General features: G+C 48.9%; 1 protein-coding gene across 5 annotated transcripts in view; it reads right to left on the reverse strand.

The window, feature by feature from the left end:
• Positions 1-12,489, reverse strand: part of TYRO3 (TYRO3 protein tyrosine kinase) — a 41,562-nt gene extending 29,073 nt beyond the window's left edge. The window contains exons 1-4 of one of the 5 annotated variants that reach the window (XM_085062380.1): positions 12,130-12,489; positions 8,647-8,844; positions 6,497-6,597; positions 2,262-2,432 (exon numbers count right to left, since the gene is read on the reverse strand). In XM_085062380.1, coding sequence (XP_084918506.1) covers positions 2,262-2,432; positions 6,497-6,597; positions 8,647-8,828 — 454 coding nt within the window. In that variant the 5' untranslated portion in view covers positions 8,829-8,844; positions 12,130-12,489. Of the gene's footprint in view, positions 1-2,261; positions 2,433-6,496; positions 6,598-7,326; positions 7,485-8,646; positions 8,845-12,129 lie in introns of those variants that run through there. The other 4 variants (XM_085062379.1, XM_085062383.1, XM_085062382.1 and 1 more) reach the window with 4 other exon arrangements.
• Positions 12,490-14,690: the final 2,201 nt, after the last annotated feature.

Genomic DNA, 14,690 nt, shown 5'->3' on the forward strand with positions numbered 1-14,690 from the left:
CTAGGCTATAAGCCCAGGCAAACTTCCTACCAGATGCTGCCTATTTCAAGTCAACGCCCACCTGCCCCTCACCTTGCATCAGACTTTTGAAGACATGTAAAGAAAGTGGAAGTTAAATGCTAGTGCATCAGCACTGAAACACTTTTCAGGGGCAATACAAATAAGAATAAGGTTCCCCGTCTTCTGTGAGCATGCATGCATGCATGCATGCATCCATCCCACAGGGCCTGAACATGGCATCATACTGATGTCTGGCAGCTCCAAAATGCATATAGGTATAGTAAATTAATCAGAATTGAGAGAGATTGGAAGACTGCATGGAAAACTGTGTCCAACAACTATTGCCACTTGACTTGGCCCTCAGTTGCCTTAAGAGGCTCTGTCTGAGAAAAGTTAAAGATTGGTGCACTGTTGGCACACAATTTAGGAAGGAAAAACATTTCAGAGCTGCACACAGCAGCTTACACAGTGTCTTTGACCTTTGACTCATCTCCCAAGCCTGAGATTAACAGCATTGCAAAGAAGGTGTAATGGAAGAGAGGAGGTAGTGCTATTCTGGTCCCTGTGAATCAGAGGAAGATGCTGCCAGCAGGCTGAAGGCCAGGAAGCATGGCAGAGCAGCACCTGATGTGGTAGGCCTGCCCCAAGACAGAACCTAACACAGCCCTGCCCTGAGGAAAACACAAAACACACCACAAACCTGGAACTGCATGTTCCCTAGCGCCATGCCAGCACTGCTTTCCAAATACAACATTGCTGAACCTTCTAAATGCTTGCTTTTCAACCAAGTATTTTGTTCCTATTTTCTTCAGAGCATGATACTTTCAGCAGTTAGCAATGCTTGTTTTCTTACCAAATGTCTTTTTTAACATGCTTTGGTAATCCAACCACGCAGGTTGTGTCCTGCTACCTTTTTTCAGTTGCAAAGACAGGATATGCCCAAGAGACACCCCAAAGTGCAATGACAGAGGATGTGCCTAAAGAACATCCCAAAGAACACTGAATGCAAATAAAGGTGCTGATGACAATATGCAAACCAGCAATTCATTTGGAGAATCACTAGGAGCAGATGTCCTTCTTCAGGCCTCCAAGCCACTGCCCCACAAAGACAGAAGTTTTGTGAGGCACCATGGGATGAGTTTAGTGGAGGAAGGGTGACTTATGTTTTTATTGTCTTTCCCTTCTTGACTATTCATCTTTTCAGTTTCCATTTCAACAGGCAGATTATATCATAAGGGAGCAGTTTTCATTTCCAACTTGGAACAGTTGCTACGTAAGAGAGGGAGCAGATGATTAAAACCATTGCAAATCACAAATTAGGTTTTGATTTGTGTATAAATAAGGTTCTAAGGGAAGCCTGAATAGGACTGGATAGTTCAAAGGATGGCCAAAGACATACAAAAACTCACCTGGGTGTAACTGTATTAACACTGATAAGGAGGCCCCAGAGATGACTTTCAGTTGTAAAACCTTTTCTAAGTAACTAGCTCAACTTCGGGTCAGGGCTGCTGAGAATAATAGAACAGCAGCAAAGAGAATGTGTAACACAAGGCTGTCTGACAACTAACTAGAATAAAGGTACTTTTAAGAGCTAACAAGAGTAGCTGCAGTCAGTTCCTGGTGGAGATACATCGCCCTTCCCTGAAAGTGGTCTGAAGACAGGCCCTAACACCTGCTGGCTCCTGAGTTTTACTGCTGACCCTCCTGAGAAAGGCTCTGCTCTGGGGCAAATCTTGGTCTTGAAGGGTATTAACCAGCCCATTTCAGCACTGATACAATGAGGTAGTCAGATTTTAATGGTAAGAGCTTCCATCAAGCCTGCAAGAACAGAGATGGGGGTAGGTAAGAGAGGGGAAAGCAGTGCGTGACAGGGCTGTGCACAGATGGAGGGGATGGCATCTGTTACATGTCAATGCTTGGAAAGTGCCAACAGAAATGGCACCAAGTCATTTAATATAACCATGAACACCCTCCAGGAGGTGGAGCAAGAGGCACCCAATGCATCACCTGTTCAGTAGCATCTTTAACAGGAGTGCTAGCCACACCCAAATTCTTGTGCCTCAAGCCAGCAGAAAACACACTGAGCAATCATCACCCCTCGAGATAATCTTTGTATGTGATCATGACCACTCAACCCTTAATACAAAGTGAAAGGCCATTCCCACACTACGTGGCTACTCAGTGTTCAAGGCATGATCAGAAGAGAGTTCTTCCCCTCTTCTGATACTCCAAGTGATCCCCTGCAGTGGCAGCAGCCTTACCTGACACGTTTAAGATGGAGGGGGAAACGTCTGGAAGCCCCACTCTAGAGTCTCCCATCCACCAGACAATTGTCACAGGTTCAGGGGGACCAACAGCAGCACAGGCCATATGAAATGGGGCATTAGGGGACACGGACACATCCTCAGGTTCCACAGTAAAGTAGGGCACACCTAGAAAAGCAACAGACAAGTGACAATAACTGCAGCAACTGCCTGTTCTTTATTTCCACTAATACCAGTGCCCAACACTGGACACCCACCTGTCCTGCTGCTATGCCGAATCTGACGCACTCGGCCCTTCACAAGAACCAAGGGTCAGATATGCTGGATCACCTCAGGGCATGGATGCCTAAATATTACCACTAGAAGTCAGAGAGAAAGAGTGCTTGCTTCCCAAAATGCCTTTGAAAAACCACTTTCAATTCAAGACTCCCCTGTGAAACAGCTTTTACTGGTAGTATTTTTTCAATTTTTCAGCTGGAGAGATCGGACCTTAAAGAGGCAACAGTCAATAACTTCAGTGGTGGCAGACACCACTTTAAAAGACAGCTAATCCAGCTGCAGATACTTCTTGCCATGCACTAAAAAGTGAAGCTTGAGAAAGCGTTGAACTACCGGCTTTAACAAACCCATGATTGAGGAAAGCATCCCCGCGGTGAGAGCCTGGCAGCATTTACAAAGCTCTGTCTGGAGCTTAATTGACTGGAGATGCCTTCCAGCACACTCTAACACCACAACAACTGGGCTGCCTTGGAGTCGGGGTAATTTGTTGCAGAGCTGAAGGCTATCCACGGACACAGCTCTCTCAATAATTATCTGTTCCCCACCATGGAAAGACTCCTGGTTGGTACAACGGGTCTCAGATTAGGCCCACAGGGAACGCAGCTGCAATGCCACTTTCCTCAGGTCATCCCTAAGTGGCAATAGCTGAGTGTAATTTGACACATCGAGAGATGTGGTTCCTCTTATGGGCAATGCCAAAACTCTTGTGGTTTCAGCGCTCCAAACCAGTAGCACAAATTTCACCAGCCATCAGCACCAGTGCTGACCATGCAGGACAGCCAGTATGTATTTCTGGTGATTGGTGAAAGAGCTGAACACCCAGAGAATGTTCCATTCCCTTCTATACAGAAATTTTTGTGTGTCAAGCACTGCTGCTACCAACTGCACTTACTCCAAAGTCAGGTATTCTCAGCTGGAAAAGTGTGTTCTGGAAACTGATCTGTTGCCTCACAGAAACAGAGGAACTGCGAAGCTTGTGCATCACATGCTGAAATTACACTGTCTGTCCCTGGCCAAAGATGACAGGTCCAAGGGCTCCCACTGGTGTGGCAGATGTTGAGCACCTCCACCAGCAGGCAATTAATATAGGTGCCAAAACAGGTATTTAGAAGCCTAATGCTTGAGATTTCGCCCAAGCTACAGCCAAAAGTGCTTTCCTCAGTCTTTCACTGACTGTCCAGTCACTGCTTGTCTCTTTCAGGTGGCAGTTCCTTTGTGCCTTGCTTGCTTCCTTCCTTTACAGTAGCAAGTAAATGAACAGATTAATACAGGTCTAAACCCAAGTTTCTTGAGAAATGACAGTGCCTATCTGTGCAAAGGCTAATGTTAAGGACGGGTATATCCATCATCATGGCATACTGCTGGTTTTTGCTGACATAATGTACTTCATTTTTTTATTGCATTCATACAATAACAATAAAAATGAGTAAGCATTTGTGATACCAGCTGCAACACCTCTGCCTGCTTTGCCCTCCTTCTCTAAGGAAGATCAGAAGGGAAAACAGTCACCATTTCTCTACCTGTGAGCAGGATCCCTGCCTCCTGTCCATTTGTCATGACACCCAAGGTAAACTTTCAGGAAGATCCTGCCCAGCTCGGCAGGTTTTCTCACTTTGGGAGCAGCTAAACAGAGCAGACAAGACCACAATTAAAAACTCTCACAGTTGAGGGAGTGCAGCTGACTCATCCAGCTGAGGAACTCGCACTGCCCCCGTCCATATGTTACCTGGACAGCTCACTACCTGTGACACATTTAGCTCCCAGTTCCTGGTATAAGAGGTGAGTGCCAACACATCCTTTTCACAGATGCACCACGGAGGCACTGAGTGGCCAGCAGTCATGAAATCAGTGGCAAAACAAGGAAATGATCCCCTATTCCCACTTTCAAGCCAGCATCCAACCTATAAGGCTGATTTGTTTTGGTACAGCTCTGTTTTTAGAGTCTTAATTCAGAGGAATGTGTCCACGCAGGTGTGGCTTGGGCTCTGACTGTAGCCACAATGGGGGATAGCAGCCCCAGGAACACCCATATAGCCAGAGGTGTAATTTCAGAAGGAAAATTCTGTAAGAAACATAATCCGTGTTTGTAACACTCCACAGTGTGCCACTGAGATCACCTCTCCAGGCATCAAACACTATCATGCTCTCAGTAAGGCCAGCGTCTAGTTTCTAAACCAGGAAAGAGGTTCAAAATAATTTTGTTTTTGTAAATTCCAAGATGTCTTTCATAAGATCAAACATTTTTATTGCAAAAACAGTTCAAATACCATTGCTAACAATTCTGGCAGATACAATCTACCTAAGCAGATCTCAAGGCAGATATTATACAGCACAGAAATCCAGTCAAGCTCACTTTGAGTTTGATCACCAATAGTCCACACTTGCTTGTGTGCCACAGTGAAGCATGTCAGCCCCTACTGAAAGCTGCAAATCACCAGAGTAAAGATCCTGTCTCAGTCAGAGGACAGTTGCTATCAATACAGCAAACACTGCCAGACAAAGCTGGCACACCCAGACAAGAAATACATACAGATAACAGCGAAGGTGGGACTGATAGGCTTTTGCATTCCCAGGTGTTTTTTTACACTAAGAGCTGACACATTTTTAAAAATCCACCTCTTATCACTACTTGTTAATTTTTAATTTTATCCACCAACTCCCTTTACACATGATTACATGCTCAGTTCAAGTTTAACTACCTTATGTGATACTTGCTTTTCTCATAAAGGCATCTGGTTGCATTTTCTTCACTTCTGCTGTAAGCCTTGGCCTTCATTCTCAACACACTCTGCCTTACCCAACTGCAGCTGTTTTTTGTGACTTTGATACTTTTGGCCTGCGCAGTCAGAAGGGCACCTTGGTTTTTTCAGATAGCTTAGCATGCTGAGCTCCCCAGTCACTCCTGATGCACCCACCATGTAAATGCAGCCCTCTCTGGAGCAGGCCATAGTAATTGCACAGAAATTGAAACTGCACAAGAAAGTGTTTTAAGTTGTAAGCTACATTCTCCAGTTAAAATTGTACCTGAAAATTTAGGTGGAAAAAAGCCTGGGATTTACAGAAGGCAGAATGTGTTACTCTTCTTGTGAGAGCTGCTATGAATGTTTCCATGCTCTGAGTGAGCAAGACCTTTGCTGTAAAACACCCAGACCACATCACCTCCCACGACACCCTCCCTGCTCCCCCCTGTTTAGGATTGTCAATTCAGCTCTAGCCTAAAATGTTACTAAATACATCCAAAAAACTATTTCTTGCTGCAAAAGCACTGTTCCTGTCAACTTCTTCACCAAATATTACACCATCCTATGACTACTAGGGTAAGGATCTAACAGAATCACAGCTCATGGGAAATGAGACTAGAGAAAGTAAGAAGCCACCAACCCACACTGCCTTGCGTGACTTACGGGCAGCCATGTAGAAGCTATTCATATCAGACAACCCTGGACAGCAAAGTGGCACGTGGAGCAGTCACAGCTATGAAGTGCTGATGTACAGCACTTCTCCCAAAACTCACAACTGAGTTAAAACTGTACCTGGCCCACAAAGACCTGTTTGGCTGAGACACAGAACCAAGCTGTGACCCTGCTTTGAGAAATGGGGTGGACCAGATGAGTCCATGGATCCCTTTCAACCTGAATTATTCACACCTCTCTGAATTATTTAGAGATAACCGCAATAATGGATTTAGAAGCTGGAAATAAATGTGTTTGCATGAAAAGATCTTGTTTCCTAGCGTGCCAAAATAAAACCAGAAGGTAATGAACTGACAGCTCTGCTCTTTGAAGCAGTTCTCCTATTTCTTACTCCTGCTCTGTAGCGATCTCCCTGCAGTTAGCAGCAATGGCTCAGAGCCAAGAAGCCTGTCACTGGAGCAATCTGCTCTCACCACTCCGACCTAGAGCATATTGGTGGGTCAGCCCTGAAAGGAAACCAGCACTACTACTCCTCCTTACCTTCCACTATGAGCCACACTTGTTGTGATTCTTCCTTCTTCCCCCCGTTCTCAACCTGGCACCAGTACTTCCCAGAATCTGTCCGCTCGACGGATTTCAAGCTGAAAAAAGTCAAAAGCCATATCGATATTTTATGTGGATAAAGCATGTTTTTGCCCCAAAGGACCCTCCAGTGTTTGGCAAACCAGATGCATGGAAAACACCCACTGACACACAGCCAGCTCTGGAAGGAGATCAACAGCCAGCCAGCACAAAGCACATGGCAAAACAGCAGAGATGGGAGGCTCCTCTCTAAAGTGGGTGGAGAGAGTCCTCGCAGAGCAGACAGTCTTCCTCCAAAACATCCTCGTAGAAAACCAGTCATCTGCGTCCTCTGAGGATAGGAAAGGGTCATCTCAATCCTGAATCATGACTCTAGCTAGCCTTCAAGTGCGACAGCTTGGCCTACAACATCTGAGCAAGCTGGAAACTCCAAACTGCAAACCTCCAACGAGCTCGACTGCTTTGCCTCAGGTGACAGGACCGGCACCAGCCTCGTACAGGAGCAGATGGGTCAGAAAAGGGTCCCCCTCAGCTCAGCTGTGCTCAGTCCTATTTTGACCCCAAGAGCAGCTCACTCTGCAAAACTCCTTGGGCCTCCCAGTTTGTGATTTCAAGGGGTTACGCTGGTGCATGGTGAGCAAGGGCAGAATTTGGTCCCAAAGCCAGGAGGTCTCAGCTACCAAAGGCAACAGTGTGACTCTGAGAGCACCAGTGTGGACTGCTCCCCGTGGGATGTGCAGCCATGCGTCTGCTGCCATGCAGGGATCCTCCGCAGAGCTGGTGCCCACCTTGCTAAAGCTAGCAGTCCTCCTTGGAGAAGGGGAAGAGCAGCTCAGGAAGGAAGACAGAAAAGGGAGAGTGTTTGCCGAAATGCGCAAAATGGACCCACTACAGCCTGATTTTCAGAGCTGGACCTCCAAATGGCATCAGCTGTCCTGCCCATGGTCTGAAACACAGTGATCACAGCAGAGAGTCACACGTGGGTGGTAGAAATGATCTCTTTAGGAGAAGAAAGAAAAAAGGAGAAAAAGATTCAGACACATCCAGATTTAGCACCCTAACTTTTCTCTGGTGCTGCAGAGAGTTATCAGTGGAGGAAAACAAGAGGCAAGAAAGGAGATCAGACTGAGATAGAAAAGGACAGAGCTAACTAGTCGAACTGGCGGGAAGTAAACAGTATAGTTTCAAGACAAACTGTTTCCACAACACAATGTTATGCAATAGTTTTACTGTGCACAGATGTTTTTTCCCACCAAAATGTTTTTTACAGACCAGCTTTAACACAGAGACTTTTAGTCAGTGGAACTGGAGACTCTGTGCAATGTCAATCCAAGAAACCTAGGACAAGATGAAGCAAGAGCTCAGGGAAGAATGATTCTCAGTCAGTCAACAGTTTTGAGCTCTCATGGTATTGGTATGTTTGCCTGTACAAGCTCTTTTAATGCATAAAAAAAGACAGAGCAGAACCTTGGGTCTTGTTTAACTCAGTACTTTCAAAACTAGCTGACATCCCTCTTCTGCTGAAATAAAGGTACAGAGATCGGCTTTGCACGAGGGTTTTCATGCCTCTGAATGGGGCAGGACTGATACCATGTACTGTAAGTGTATTAGGAGTGAATTAGGATTCATTGCAAAATGAATCAGGAATAGTTCAGAGGACAAACACTCCTCCTTAAAGAAAGGAAGGGGATGTAGTCCTGGGAGTCTCATTTCAATTAACAATCCTCACCCTTTAGGCAGACTGACAGCTCAAAAGAGAGAGTAAGAGAACAGGATGAATACAAGAGAGAAAACCTACTTATGCTGCTGCATGGCAGAACAAGATGTGTAAACAAGGCAAGAACATCCTTTCACCTTGAAGTCACGTCTCGAGCATCACAAGCATTAGCAAAGCACCTGTTCCCACAGTAGTCAGAAAACCAGTATGGTTCTAGTGCATAAAATCTCAGCGCTCAGTGGCTTCAGTTCTGCTCTCAGTTATGCCCTTGCCACAAAGTGAACTGCAGACCTAAGGACCCTGCCCCACTGAGGGCATTGCAGTTGCAGAGATATAGCTGACAGCAGAAAACTGTTTCCACGATATTCTTCTTTCTCTGCATCTGCTGTACCTGAGGAAGCCGATCCAGTGTTCTTCATCTACTGGAATGTACACCTGGTCTACGCTTTGCACCACTGCTCCGTCCTTGATCCACAACATCTCGGGATCTTCCATTCCCTCGAGGCTGCAATTTAGTTTCACGGGTTGACCCTGGGACACCTTTAATTTGATTGGAGGTCCTGTAAATTTCATACCTAAAAAAAAAATACTACTCCGCCCCACCCCCAGAAGAAGGGGGGTTGGAGTACAGCAAATTACTCTAGGTTGGTGGTCTGGAGTTACATACCCTACCAGCACACGCTGCAGCGGAGTGTGTTAGTTTCAGCACTGCTCTACTATGTCTGCTAAGCAATAGCCAAAGGCAAGCACTGAAAGTACAACAGCTGGAGAAAAGTGGTGGTTCAGTGTGTACATGGGGATTTTTTCAACTCATGTAACAGCAGGGTGATGTTCTGCAGAGCAGTGCCCAAGCAGACACGCACAGAAACGCCGGGAGCTTCGCCATGTCAGTGATCCAGCAGTGCTAACTGCATTCGTTCAACACGCAACCACACCTCCCTCTTTTCCCCAGGCCTGAATTTAAGCTACGGTGTTCTCGTGCTGCTAAGAAATCATCATGCTTGCTCCATTGTATGCATTTGTAAAGAGACTGGATATGAGAAAGAATCAATTATGTCTTGTTATTCAGCATACACTGTTCCCTTGCATTACAGAGAGCTTCTCTGCAATTTGCAAAACCCATGAAAGCAAAGCCTATTCCACAGCATACCTCACTGAGGAGCAGAACTGTTTAGAGAACAGATATTTCTGTCGCGTGATGTGGGTGTGTGCTAAATGAGCTGCCTGGAGGACCCTTCAGTCCAGCCAAACGACCACATTATACCCAGAACTACACCATTGCGACCCCAGAGCAGCAGGGCCAGAGCTGGTGAAGCTGCTCAGGTTTATGGTGACACAAACGTGATCAGAATTTGGCCTGGAGCACTGTTACATGAGTGGGTGGATGGGGAGTGTTTCCCTCAAGCAGAAACGAATGTATGGAATTTGTTACCATGAGAAGACACGGAAGCCAACTATCTAAGCACATTTAAGAAAGAAAGGCATATAAAGGAGGAACCAGAAGATCAAAAGAGACCGTGGGAAAGCAGGAATGTAGAAAATAAATGTAAAGTTAGTTTTGTTAGGGAGAGTGGCTATTCCCTATGCAGTGGCACAGGACTGACAGACCAGAACAGGTCTAACCTAGTCCAGTATTATGCCCTGGCAGTGGACTCCACATCCTTCAGAAAAAAATTACTCCATCACTCTTGCCTGGCCATGTATCACAGTACATTACAACTTCATCCACTTCACTGGCTGGTCAGCTTCTCACAGGATGCCTTGCTAGCCCACAGAGCCAGTCAGAAAGTGCTGCTAAGTGAGCAGCCCTGTTGCTCTCAAACTCTGTTACAGCCTTACCAGTGATCCAACACAGATTTTGGATGTGCCACTTCCCTTCTTGCCAAAACGCCACCCTCCCACAGCCACGAGGGCAACACCTCACAGGGCAGAGCAGCAGCACAGAACTCACAGCGTGGTTCTAACAGCTGGGAGAAGGGGAACCAGCACTGTGGGACCAGCCAGCACTCTGCCACCAGCAGCCTGTACCCAGATGAGTACCACTAGTCTAGGAGCAAACTCAGAACACAGGCAGAAAGTCTTTATTCCTTTCCTTAATGAGACTCCCCAGTTGGTTTCCCACACTCAAGTCTTTTGACTTTCAATCTACTGCTATTCATTTAGCAAATCTACAGAGAGCACTGGAAAACGGACAAGCTGATCATTTGAGTTTAGTTGCTACAGCTCGTTTGCTGGGCTAAGGGTTTAATCACCTTGGGTGAGGATGATCTAACCTCCCATTACTTAACTCGAATGTAACACAAACTACATGTCCCAGTGCATGCCAGAAAGCATCCTCCCTTTCACCACTCACAATACTGGAATATAACATGAAAGCTTCATAGCAGCTCTCTCTGTGTTACAGAAAACTGATGTAGCCAGGCTGCTGAACACATGCACAAATTGACAGACATTTTCTTCACAGGTGCCTTCATGGAAAATCAAACTACTCAGCATCCTTCAGACTGCCCTGCTGAAAGAGTTAGCCATGAATTAAGCAAAGAAATGTAGTTAGAGATCTTTTATGGTTTTCAGTTTGCACAGGAATCAATTATGCAGGAAATTAACAGACAGTACAAGCGTTCAGGCAGAGTTGTACATATTGTCCAAGTGTAACCACTCTACCAATAGCAACCAAAATGAAGCATTAGAGATTGGATATTATTAATAACTTCACAGGTCAAAAATGCAGTTTTGGCTGCAGCATCTCTTCCTGCAGGTATCAGGAAGAATCACATAGGAGGCAAATAGGGATTTTAATTTCCACCTATTCCTCGTTCTACTCTCCCACTCATCATTCCTCATCTGACAACATTCTTGACTGTGTAAGAAATAATTTCATCCAAAATAGGTTCCACCAAGCCTGCCTGTAAGAGCTGCAGATTGTGAATGTACACATAGGGAATAAAAATGTATTAAATTTCTTATCAAGCAGTTGTCTGAATTGACAGCAAGCAAACACACTACTTGTCAAAACACATTACACATCTGTTTGTTTGTTTGTTTGTTTGTTCTTTAAACTTGCTTCCTCAGAATATTTTGATTCCTAAGAACAGAATATGTTTTTTGTGAAGTTATGCTGGGAGCGGAGAGAGGAAGACGTCTGCTCATGCATGCCAAGGTAAAGGCTTTTTTCTCCTCAGAATCCTTAGGACACTACTCTAGCGATCCAGCCTGTGCCACAGCCTCCCCAGCTCCGTGTCTCCGCACGCACATCCCTCCACACACAGCGCAGAGCCCGAACTCCCGCTGAAGTCGGGAGCAGGCTGGCCGGGGCGCCGAGACGCTCCAGCACGCTGCCTTTCCCCGCCGACTGGGGGGTGAAACTTCGGAAAATGAGTTCAGGAGGGGAAAAAAACCAACAAAAGCCCCTCAGGAATGCGTTAGCGCCCGGCTTTGCTCGGCGACGGCCCGCGCTAGGCACATACCAGAGCAATGCCTCCGCAAACACCGGGAAGGATTACTCGCTACTCTACTCGCGCAGCCCGGGCTCCCCGCCGGCTCCCGAGCGCCACGTCGCTGGCCCCACAAGCACGGCGGAGCCGCCCGTGCCCGGCCGGGAGGGGCAAAATGCGCCGGCCCCGACCCCCACCTGTGGCTGCCCGAGGCCCCGCGACCGCCGCACCGGGCGGACCAGGCACCCCGGCACCGCGCCCGGCCGCTGCTGCCCGGCGACCCTCAGCGGGTTGCCGATACTCGCAGAGGCGGCGGGGCGGGAGCTGCCCGGGGGTACCCGGCCGGCGGCGGGAGCCGAGCCCCGCAGCCCTTCCCGCCGCACCCGGGCTCTCGGGGGGCACTGCCCCGCCGCCACCCGCGGGCTGTCAGCCCCTCTCACCTGCCACGGCAGCGACGTCCCGGAGTGTCGCAGCCCAGAGTCCCAGCACGAGGAGCCGCGGGATCGCCATGCTCCGCTTCAGCTCCATCGCTCCCGCACCACCATCCTCCCCCCTGCTCCCGGCGCCGCGGGGGCTCCCACCGCCCGTGCAGGCGGCAGCGGCGACAGCGACAGCGGCTGGGGCAGCCCCGCGTCGCCGCCCGATACCGGCGGGTTCGGGGAGGCTACGGGGATGCTCAAAGTTCTGGCTCCGGCCGGGGCGAGCCGCGAGAGATCCTGCTGCGGGGCGACGGCGCGGGTCGGTAGGGTCGGGTTGAGTCGGGTCCGCTCCGGTCCGGTCGCCGCCGGGCGATCTCCCCCTGCCGGCTCGGCCGCCGCGGCGCTACTCTGCAGCTCCGTCCGTCCGTCCGTCCCTCCCAGCTCAGCAGCCGCCGCCGCCTCCTTCAGGAAATGGCGCTCTCGGGCGGTCACCGCGCGCTGTGCTCCCCCTCTGACATCACGCTCATGAATATGCATGAGCCGGGCGCCCACCGCCCTCGAAGCGGCGAATCACCGCGCCCGCCGCCCCCGCTCCGCCGCCCCGGGACGGGACCGGGGCTCCGGGCCCCCGGGAGGGCGGGACGGGGCAGGGCGGGGCGGGGCGGGAGAGGCTGAGGTCGAGGAGATGTGTGGAGGAGGCGTCCCTCGAGGGCTGCTCCGCCGGGCGGCCTGGTTTCCAGAGCGCCGGGAGCGGGTGATCCACATCGGCAGGAGCTGCCGGGGCATCGCTTATCCCTCTCCCTACATGTGGGAGCAGAGGCCAGCCTGGTCCCTCTGGAGCCCCTGGGCACAATCCAGCCCCTCAGGGGAGGATGACTTGGGGCCGCCACCGGGACTCATTTCCCCCAAGCCGAGCCCCTGCCGGGATGAGCAGAAGCTCCCCTCATGCACACAGCACCCCGGCCCATCTCCCTCGGCCGGCCCTCTCCAGCTCCTTCCTTCGGCCACTCTCCTCACCGTTCGGCCCCCGGCTCCAGGGATGCCGGTCACTCCATCCCGGCGGCTGAGCTGTGGAGGAGCACCGGCAAGGGGAGGAGATCCACCCGTGCCCTTCAAGCAGGATCGGCTCGGCCTTGACCACTTTTCCTAGCTAGCGGAAAAGTAGGGAGAGAGCTTAGGAGGGAGATCTCTGCTGCCAGAGGGCTACTAGCACGGTGTGGAAAAAGTCACTCACAAAGAGTTTGTTAAAAAATCTGGCGCTGCCTTTTCGTAGGAGTTTCTGTGAGAATCTGGGTTGAAAGGCGCCATAAGGAGCAATACCGTTACAGCACGGTGCAGCTTTTAGTTCTGCCACAGCCATCAGTGTGCAGCACTTGCCCAGCAGCTCCTGCAACACTCTGGAAACCTGGCTAAACGGAGGAGTGCAGGGAAACTGCATTATCCCCAGGAGGGGGATGGAGAAACTGAGGCACAACAAGCTCATGTAATTCCATTCCAAGCTCTAAGCTTTACTCCCCCCCCCCCCCCCCCAGGTCATTTGCATTTCTGATAGGAATTCCTAGGGGACTGGAGCAATGCCAAGAAGATTTCATTAGTGGAGTGGAAATGTCACTCCTTCCTCAGTGCCTCCTGCTGCAGTGAGGTAGCTGGGAGGAGACACTGACAAAGCCATCAATTTGAGTGCTTGTAGGAAGTCTAGTTGCTCTTGGGGACAGGAAATCGCTGGGATCACTACAGCTCTTGGGCTGAGAGGTTCTGTGCTGGTGCTTGCTAAAGGCTTCATGCACACTTGCTGTTGCTTCCCCCATGTCTCTCTCCCATGTATCCATACAGCTATATGGTATGCTTCTGCACTTATGGCAATAGCACCCTCTAGAAGGTAGCTACTTTTGTAGATTTTAGTTGTCTCATGAGAAAAAATAGTGGCCATTAGAATAATGACATGTTTCTATGGTGTTTTCCTTCTAAGGATTTCTTCAGCCCTACAATTACAGAGGCTTACACTACACTGGTCCCATGGGCTCAGGAAGTGCTCCAGTTGTTCTGGTATGGCACAGGCCAGATTCTGAGCTGGTGCAAGAGAGCAAAGCTTTGATGGAAGCAGTAGACCAAGAAGAATTTTCCCCATCAGGGGACCTGACTTCAGCTCTTCTGAGAAGTACTTTGTGTTAACAGTGATAGGCAGGAAGAGCCATATGAAAATTGGACTGAAATCCTGATGCACTGCCAGTTGGACCGCAAACTGCAGTGGGAAAACTTACAGAGGAGTGCAATATTACCATGCAAAAATCCAATGAACTGGTGAATCTCAGATATTTTTAGGAACTGAAGACAAATAAACTATAATGGCCTCTTGTGGCACTGAATTAAGCACCATGGTTTTATTCTTCAGGCTGTAATATCAGTGACAGTGCTCACTGTTCACACACTCAGGACACAGCTGTTGGCTCTCTGGATTACGTTCTTTCCTTCCTTCTGCTGCAATAGTATGTTGCCACATCTCACCAGAAGTGACAAAGTGTAGGTATATTTCAGAAAATACCTGAACAGCTATACAGTAATCCAGAGGTGAATGCCCAGTG

The sequence above is a fragment of the Lichenostomus cassidix genome, chromosome 5 (genome assembly GCF_008360975.1).
Source record: "Lichenostomus cassidix isolate B80296 chromosome 5, HeHo_3.0, whole genome shotgun sequence".
Taxonomy (NCBI): domain Eukaryota; kingdom Metazoa; phylum Chordata; class Aves; order Passeriformes; family Meliphagidae; genus Lichenostomus; species Lichenostomus cassidix.